Genomic DNA, 10,149 nt, shown 5'->3' on the forward strand with positions numbered 1-10,149 from the left:
ACATTCCCAATCATAGTTATTAATGTTGTGCACTGCTGTTTGAGCTGCGTGTGCTGAGCTAAAGATGATCACTGGTAAACTGAAGCGCTCTTTTAACTTTACCAAACGCATTCTATATGAGATACATCAGATATACATCAAATAAACACAATATTACAATGTACAATTGCACAAAAGGCTGCAAACGAACAGCGCGCATCTGAAGTGTCTCTGAAGGAAATAATGCATTATTTATCGGCTTTAAGATATCGGCCAAATTTTCTTATCAGGCCGATACCGATAACAGAAAAAATTAGCATTTATCGGCCGATACCGATATGGTGGCCGATATATCGTGCATCCCTAGAAAAAAACAATAGATTCTCCATTTCTGATGCATTGTGAACTATAACGCAAGTCCAGGGTTCTCATAGCATGTCTTTTATGTGTTTTTTTGAGAAATCAAATACTGCCATACTGCCGTAATACTTCTGATTGTCATGTCTACTTCATATATATTGAGAAAAGTATGGAAAAACATGTTTCAGATCACTCAAACCATATATGGAAATGAAGGCGCCTTTAACTCTTTCCCCGCCATTGATGAGTTATCTCGTCTTTTACAAGAAAACACTAAGACGAGTTTTTACGGCTTTCCATGTCTTCACTGTTACACACTCTGGGGCGCTAGTATGCATCTTCTGAACGAGTACAAAACCTCCCGAACAAAAACACACGTGCACAGAACGGAGAAACTAGCGATCTCTTATGTAAACAGATGCATATGAAAAATAATGCGATAATAGACAGCATATAAATGAAAACTGCATAATGTTACGGAGTAAAATGTTGATCCAGGAAGTGATGTCTGCAAGATTTGGAGGTGTTGATGGAAGCAATTTACTGGATTTATGCTTTGATATTCGTACTGAATATTATCCAGATGTAGTTTTTGATAAACATTTGATTTTCTCACCTTTTTGCTCAGAATTATAAATTTTTATGAAAGCCACCTATATTCAAGTGTTGATAAAAAAGATTGTTTTAAGCTAGAATAAAACTCTCGCTGATCTTTATTTTGGTGTATTGCATATTCAAATATTAATACAGCAAAATATACTGGAGGTCATCAAATTTGAGTGAAAATCATCAAAATCGCTGGCGGTGGCTGGGAACCTTTCTCAAAGAATGCTGGCGGGGAAAGAGTTAAATGGTTACTAATGGGGTTTGATGGTCATCTAGTGGAAAAGCTTGGTACTACGTCCAAACAAAATCTCACCGAAAGCTCCTTTTTTGAGATATCAACCTCAAATTTGGAACATAACGCGTTCAGAATTTTGATTTTGATTTTCTAGCAGTTTTACAGTAAAACATGTTTCGTAAAATATATATTTTATATAAATATTTAAATTATTACATTTTATAATTTCATAAACTTAAACTTGTTATATAATCTTTATAACTTTTTTCACTTCTGCAATAATCTGCCAAGTGTCTTCTTTTAAAAGAGACCAATCTTAAGTCTGTGGTCCAAAGCATTCAAAATGGATAACAGTTTAAGTTGGAAATCTGGTCTACGCTCAAAAAGTGGAATCGACAGTTAACAGGTTAAACCTGATTCTGTTCATTTCTCTCTCTTCTCTGTCAGGTGTGACTCGAGCCGAGACTCCGGCGACGGTCCGGAGAGTGACCCATCCTCCGCTGCGGCGTCCTTTAGCCGACTCCGCTCTGCTCCCGTGTGTGTTCACCCTGCAGGCCGCCCTGGTCCCGGGACACGGCCCCTTCATCCACTGGAGCCGCGGCTCCGGAGCGCAGGAGAGGACGGTGCTGTCGGCCCGGGACGGGGTGGTCAGGGTGCACCAGGCGTACGCGGGTCGGGTCAGTCTGCCCGGATACTCCGCCAACCCACTCAACGCATCACTGGCGCTTTCCCAGCTCCGCTCCAATGATTCCGGGACTTTCCGATGCCACGTCGCCTTTGGAGAACATTATGAGCAGGATACGGTCAACCTGGAGGTCACAGGTGAGATCCAAACGGGCCGGAAATCATGCCGTAATGAACTGGACTGATTTAATATTTAATTATTGTTTGTACAGTAAACAGGTTGTGTGTGTGAGATCATGAAGACTTGAATTTGGCTTATTCAGTACTCAAATGTTATACCTATCTATGCAATACAGTGGAATACTGCAATAAGTTTAGTATACGACCCCTATTAATAATTTTTTTTTCATTCAAAAATCATTTTTATTATTAGGCTATTATTATTATTATAGCTGAAATTAAAATGAAATATAAATATTAGGTGAGTAACTTTAAGGTAAACGTTTCTAAGAAAATTTGAATGAAATGAACTGAAATAAGTTTAAACTGAAGTACTAAAATTAATAAAACTGATATTACAGTAGATAAAGTCTATATAGAAGTATTTTTAAAAAATCTTTAAAAAATATTAAAAAGGACTAAAGCACATAAATTGCTAATACTTAAACTAAAATGTAAATGAAAACGGAAAATATAAAAATAAAAGCTAATGCTAAATATTAATAAATACTAGTATACTGAAAATATAATATTAAGCCTAGGAAAAGTGCAGTAACCGCATCTTTAATATGTTAAATCATATTTAATATCAAATCAGCTCCTGTTCATAAATAATTATTAATACAAACTCTAGCTCGTTTACAATTTTTAAGGCAGTGTTATTTCTGTATTATGTATATATATATATATATATATATATATATATATATATATATATTATAGTGTAGAGTTTGTATTAATAATTATTTATCAACAGGAGCTGTTTTAATATTAAATATGATTTAACATAAAGATGCGGTTACTGTACTTTTCCTAGGCTTAATATTATATTTTCAGTATACTAGTATTTATTAATATTTAGCATTAGCTTTTATTTTTATATTTTCCGTTTTCATTTACATTTTAGTTTAAGTATTAGCAATTTATGTGCTTTAGTCCTTTTTAATATTTTTTAAAGATTTTTTAAAAATACTTCTATATAGACTTTATCTACTGTAATATCAGTTTTATTAATTTTAGTACTTCAGTTTAAACTTATTTCAGTTCATTTCATTCAAATTTTCTTAGAAACGTTTACCTTAAAGTTACTCACCTAATATTTATATTTCATTTTAATTTCAGCTATAATAATAATAATAGCCTAATAATAAAAATGATTTTTGAATGAAAAAAAAATTATTAATAGGGGTCGTATACTAAACTTATTGCAGTATTCCACTGTATTGCATAGATAGGTATAACATTTGAGTACTGAATAAGCCAAATTCAAGTCTTCATGATCTCACACACACAACCTGTTTACTGTACAAACAATAATTAAATATTAAATCAGTCCAGTTCATTACGGCATGATTTCCGGCCCGTTTGGATCTCACCTGTGACCTCCAGGTTGACCGTATCCTGCTCATAATGTTCTCCAAAGGCGACGTGGCATCGGAAAGTCCCGGAATCATTGGAGCGGAGCTGGGAAAGCGCCAGTGATGCGTTGAGTGGGTTGGCGGAGTATCCGGGCAGACTGACCCGACCCGCGTACGCCTGGTGCACCCTGACCACCCCGTCCCGGGCCGACAGCACCGTCCTCTCCTGCGCTCCGGAGCCGCGGCTCCAGTGGATGAAGGGGCCGTGTCCCGGGACCAGGGCGGCCTGCAGGGTGAACACACACGGGAGCAGAGCGGAGTCGGCTAAAGGACGCCGCAGCGGAGGATGGGTCACTCTCCGGACCGTCGCCGGAGTCTCGGCTCGAGTCACACCTGACAGAGAAGAGAGAGAAATGAACAGAATCAGGTTTAACCTGTTAACTGTCGATTCCACTTTTTGAGCGTAGACCAGATTTCCAACTTAAACTGTTATCCATTTTGAATGCTTTGGACCACAGACTTAAGATTGGTCTCTTTTAAAAGAAGACACTTGGCAGATTATTGCAGAAGTGAAAAAAGTTATAAAGATTATATAACAAGTTTAAGTTTATGAAATTATAAAATGTAATAATTTAAATATTTATATAAAATATATATTTTACGAAACATGTTTTACTGTAAAACTGCTAGAAAATCAAAATCAAAATTCTGAACGCGTTATGTTCCAAATTTGAGGTTGATATCTCAAAAAAGGAGCTTTCGGTGAGATTTTGTTTGGACGTAGTACCAAGCTTTTCCACTAGATGACCATCAAACCCCATTAGTAACCATTTAACTCTTTCCCCGCCAGCATTCTTTGAGAAAGGTTCCCAGCCACCGCCAGCGATTTTGATGATTTTCACTCAAATTTGATGACCTCCAGTATATTTTGCTGTATTAATATTTGAATATGCAATACACCAAAATAAAGATCAGCGAGAGTTTTATTCTAGCTTAAAACAATCTTTTTTATCAACACTTGAATATAGGTGGCTTTCATAAAAATTTATAATTCTGAGCAAAAAGGTGAGAAAATCAAATGTTTATCAAAAACTACATCTGGATAATATTCAGTACGAATATCAAAGCATAAATCCAGTAAATTGCTTCCATCAACACCTCCAAATCTTGCAGACATCACTTCCTGGATCAACATTTTACTCCGTAACATTATGCAGTTTTCATTTATATGCTGTCTATTATCGCATTATTTTTCATATGCATCTGTTTACATAAGAGATCGCTAGTTTCTCCGTTCTGTGCACGTGTGTTTTTGTTCGGGAGGTTTTGTACTCGTTCAGAAGATGCATACTAGCGCCCCAGAGTGTGTAACAGTGAAGACATGGAAAGCCGTAAAAACTCGTCTTAGTGTTTTCTTGTAAAAGACGAGATAACTCATCAATGGCGGGGAAAGAGTTAAAGGCGCCTTCATTTCCATATATGGTTTGAGTGATCTGAAACATGTTTTTCCATACTTTTCTCAATATATATGAAGTAGACATGACAATCAGAAGTATTACGGCAGTATGGCAGTATTTGATTTCTCAAAAAAACACATAAAAGACATGCTATGAGAACCCTGGACTTGCGTTATAGTTCACAATGCATCAGAAATGGAGAATCTATTGTTTTTTTCTAGGGATGCACGATATATCGGCCACCATATCGGTATTTAATGATGAGACCTTTTTTTGTAATCAGGCTCTCAAAAAGTATATAACAATTTGGATATAGATTTATCGGCCAACATATCGGTTATCGGCTTTCAAAAATAAAGAATAATCGTTATCGGTATCGGCCAAAATTTTCATATCGGTGCATCCCTATTTTTTTCTATATATTCAAAACACTTTTAGACCTTTTTTGTCTCAAAAAATAGAATGGATGTTATCTTTTGAACACTCTCCATGAAAATGAATAAAGATTTTTACTGATTCTTCATGATTTCATATGTGCATCACTATTTCAAAGTAAAGGTCAGAACGCACTCTCTGACTCGGATGAGTACTCTTCTTGCATATTAATAAATTACAGTTGCTCTGTAAAATATTTCAAAAATCAGTCACCAAATATCAAAACTAGAGTCTTTACGCTTTCAAACAATATATAGTTTGTCAAGATTACTTTAGGTTCAGACTCAGATATTACTGTTTAAAACATGTAATGTTAACAACGTTTGCTGTGTTTCAATGATTTCTGGTGTCTCAGGTTAATGTTCAGGGTCTATAATTACCTACAACAGCAGAATAAAACAATATCAGTGCTATTTTAGTATCAGAAAATGTAATTCAAAATATTAACAAAAATTATATATATTTTTTACATTTTATTTTTATTTTAAAGTAGTTTTAGTTTTTTTAAATACTGTATGTCTATATAGTTTTTATTAATTATTCTAGTTATTTTGCTAAATGAGCAAATGAAAAATGAAATAAAAATAAAAAGTTTGAATACTAAAATTACTAAAACTAAAATAAATATGGTTTATTTTATTTCAGTTAAAGTTTATTTAATTTCAAGTAATGAAAATGTTTTTCATAGTTTTAGAGATTATTAATTATTCGTTTTAGTTATTTTACTAAATGAGCAAATGAAAAATGTAATAAAAATAATTTGAAGTGCTAAAATTACTATAAATTTAAATAAATAAATATGAAAAGTTTATTTTATTTCAGTTAATATTTATTTAATTTCAAGTAATGAAAATGTTTTTCATAGTTTTAGAGATTATTAATTATTCGTTTTAGTTATTTTACTAAATGAGCAAATGAAAAATGTAATAAAAATAATTTGAAGTGCTAAAATTACTATAAATTTAAATAAATAAATATGAAAAGTTTATTTTATTTCAGTTAATATTTATTTAATTTCAAGTAATGAAAATGTTTTTCATAGTTTTAGAGATTATTAATTATTCGTTTTAGTTATTTTACTAAATGAGCAAATGAAAAATGTAATAAAAATAAGTTTTACGTACTCAAATTACTAAAACTAAAATAAATATGGTTTATTTTATTTCAGTTAACGTTTATTTAATTTCAAGCAATGAAAATACTTTTTATGGTTTTAGAGTTTATTAATTATTCATTTTAGTTATTTTACTAAATGAGCAAATGAAAAATGTAATAAAAATAAGTTTTACGTACTCAAATTACTAAAACTAAAATAAATATGGTTTATTTTATTTCAGTTAACGTTTATTTAATTTCAAGCAATGAAAATACTTTTATGGTTTTAGAGTTTATGAATTGTTCGTTTTAATTATTTTACTAAATGAGCAAATGAAAAATTAAATAAAATAAGTCTGAAGTACTAAAATGACTAAAACTAAAAGAATATATAAAGTTTTTAAAATTGTATTTCAGCTAACATTTAATTTCAAGCAATGAAAATACTTTTTATGGTTTTAGAGTTTATTAATTATTCATTTTAGTTAAGATAAACTAAATGAAAATGAAAAATGTTGCCTTGACAACTAGCTGAAATAAAATAAGTCTGAAGTACTAAAATTACTCTAAATTTAAATAAATATGAAACGTTTATTTTATTTCAGTTAATGTTTATTTAATTTCAAGTCATGATTTTTTAAATGTTTTTTAATGAATTACTCATTTTAGTTATTTTAGTTAAGTTAAACTAAACGAAAATAATACATTTTAAATAAAAATGTTGAAATACTAAAATGACTAAAACTGAAATAAACAAATAGATATAAAATACAAATAAATATAATTATAAATATAAAATATTGTTTTATTTCAGTTAACACTTCTTTTATGTCAAATAAAAAATGTTTTATGCTTTTAGTTTTAGTTCATGATGATAACCCTGATTTGACTATTGGTTAACAACATTAACCAAGAAGCCGTTTAGTCCAGAAGATGTCAACTGAAGAGAAAAGTAGTTGCTTGAGTTATTATATTTTGATGAAAGATTATGAAGACAAAAATTTCAATGCGAACATGAGTGTGATTTAAGGAAGCAAATAGGACCCTTTTTTATTTTACATCAAGAGAAATTCAGTGTATTTAGGTGTAAAGGAAAAGCCCAGTTCACTGTTCCTCACAAAACCCAGCAGATGATAACAGCAAAGGCCTTTGTAACGTCCTCAAACACAGAACACACATGAATAATATTTGTTCTCCAGCCTGAGCGTCTGCTCTGGATCTCGCAGCTCATTAAATCAGCTGAAAGAGATGTGAGAGGAGTAACAGAAAGATGAGCTGTGAAGCTTCAGCTCCCAAAATGACGCTCAAGTGAGTTTGTTCTTTTAACAATGGGAGAGATTTCGAAATGAAAGATGCTGAACTTCATCATATTTTCCCACATGGACACTGAGAGACGCTCTTATGAACTGGATCTCAGTCTGATGTGTGTTCATGTGCAGTATCTGTCAGCAGCTTCACTCTCATTTCTTCCCAGTAGATGAATCAGAATAAACACGAATGCACTGTACAGTAAATACAGCAGGAACACATGCAGTCAAGGCTTTGTTGTCTAAAAGCTAAGTGCATATGTTAAATGCATAATTGCAAAATGTACAAATGTACAGAACTCTAATGAATTAAACCAAAGAAAACAGCTGTAATTTGAACATGCATGATGCAACATCATTATTCAGTCAATTACTGGAAAATAACACGTTATAGTTTACGCTCCAGGTTATTTATAACTCAAGTATGGACAGCAGTCGGCATGTTTTCAGTCACCAGACAATCATTTCAACCTCTTTCATTATCCAGCCTGTAAAAAAAACATTGAAATTGTATTTACAGTAACAGAAATTTTTCGTGCAAAGAGTGTTTAAAATCTGAAGCTTGTGTTTTTATTAAAGATGCCAAGTGAAACTTCATAGAGCAAGTTAAAGATGTACACTATTGTTTAAAATTTGAGATTAGTAAAAATGTATACTTTTATTCAGCAAGGAAGCAGTAAATTGATCAAAAGTGACATTAAAGACATTTATAATGTTACAAAAGATTTCTATTTCAAATAAATTCTGTTCTTTTGAACTTTCTATTCATCTGTGAATCCTGAAAAACTAAATGTATCACAGTTTCCACAAAAATATTAACTGTTTTCAGCATGGATAATAATCAGAAATGTTTCTCGAGCAGCAGATCAGCATATTATACTGATTTCTGAAGATCATGTGACACTGAAGACTGGAGGAATGATGCTGAAAATACAGCTGCGCATCACAGAAATACATTACAGTTTAACAGAGATTCACGCAGAAAACAGCTAGTTTAAGCTGTAATAATATTTCACTGTTTTTACTGTATTTTTGATTAAATAAATGCAGCCTTGGTGACTTATTTAAAAAATCTGACAGAGATTCTATCACAGCAATCTCTCGGTTAAACATTTATTTGCGATGAACTTGCCTTGTAAGTGCATTACTGTAAACCCACTTCCCGCTGGCTTTTACACGCAGATGCCGTCCACAGATATGCAAATGTAAATAACCTGGAATATTGCTTTAAGTGAGAAGGGAAGATGAACAGTCAATCTAATCTCCCCAATCCACGCTCTCTGCTGCTACCTGAACATCTGTAATGGTAAATGCATAGAAAATCAATTGCAGTTCTTCATTCCATGTGGATTTGGGGATGAGTGTATATCCCAGCGTGTGAATAATGATATAAGTCATGAAAGCTTAAATCTGCATTTAGATGGTCTCCATTCACCCCCCACAGGCTTGTCTTTACGCAAAAACCAAGTCATTTTCTTTCCTAATGAGATGTAACTCAAACACGTACGGCTGAATTTCACCAAAACACATCTGATTTACCAATAAATAAAAATAAATCATATTTTACATAAAGAAAATGAAGTCCATTTCAATCATCACTAGCATAATGTTGATTCTAAATACTGTATGTAATATGTTTTTACTGTATTTGTGTAAAAAACTTTATTTACATGAGTATAAATTAAAGGCAGTAAAACAAATACTACAAACATGAAAATACCATTTACATTTGATTATCTCCTCATCATTTTATTATAATTGTTTAATAACTCATAATTTATTATCATCTTTTTATAATAATTGCATCCATTTCCATAGTATATTAGTCATGATATACATTTTTTTCCGTGTAAATTAAAGGCATACTACCATGATGTAACCTATATTAATTATAATATTTATACAATGTTATAATTCTTTACAGCGATGAGAATTTAAAAGAATAATGAGAATATGAAAATGTTTCTCATATTAAAGTAATTGAGAGGCATTTATATAAATATATATTTAAAAAACTATTTAATATACATATATATTACATTTTTATATTTTATATAATCATTATATATATTATATAATGTAATTTATATAACTAAACGGATTTAAAAAATCATGGAAATTACATGCAATTTACATCCATATAAGTATATACTGTATATATTTGATCTATTTATGCATTTATTTATACATTTATTTTTTTTATATTAATTTTAATAGAAGTTTTAAAAGCATTTTTATGCATTATTTTAATTTTTTAACATTCATTTTAATTTTAGTTTTAATTTTAATCTTAATTTTAGGGTGAAATATGAGCAGTTCATGTTGTTACCATATAACAAACATGAGAATACAGCACAAGCACATTTACACACGTCACAAAATAAATCCCACCAGTGGTGTTCATAAATAAGATGCCATCACACACAGTGGGTAATACACACTCTCTCTCTCTCTCTCTCTCTCTCTCTCTCTCT

At 31.5% G+C, this 10,149-nt stretch overlaps 1 protein-coding gene across 1 annotated transcript in view; it reads right to left on the reverse strand.

Moving 5' to 3' along the window:
• Positions 1–3,352: 3,352 nt before the first annotated feature.
• The window catches only part of LOC107596285 (neurocan core protein-like), a 38,770-nt gene continuing 31,973 nt past the window's right edge, over positions 3,353–10,149 (reverse strand). Inside the window, exon 3 of the mRNA XM_016286980.1 lies at positions 3,353–3,774. Within this exon, the coding sequence (XP_016142466.1) occupies positions 3,353–3,774 (422 nt within the window). The remainder of the gene's footprint in view (positions 3,775–10,149) is intronic.

This window comes from Sinocyclocheilus grahami, unplaced genomic scaffold (assembly GCF_001515645.1).
Source record: "Sinocyclocheilus grahami isolate Dianchi unplaced genomic scaffold, SAMN03320097.WGS_v1.1 scaffold216.1, whole genome shotgun sequence".
NCBI classification, from domain to species: Eukaryota; Metazoa; Chordata; class Actinopteri; order Cypriniformes; family Cyprinidae; genus Sinocyclocheilus; species Sinocyclocheilus grahami.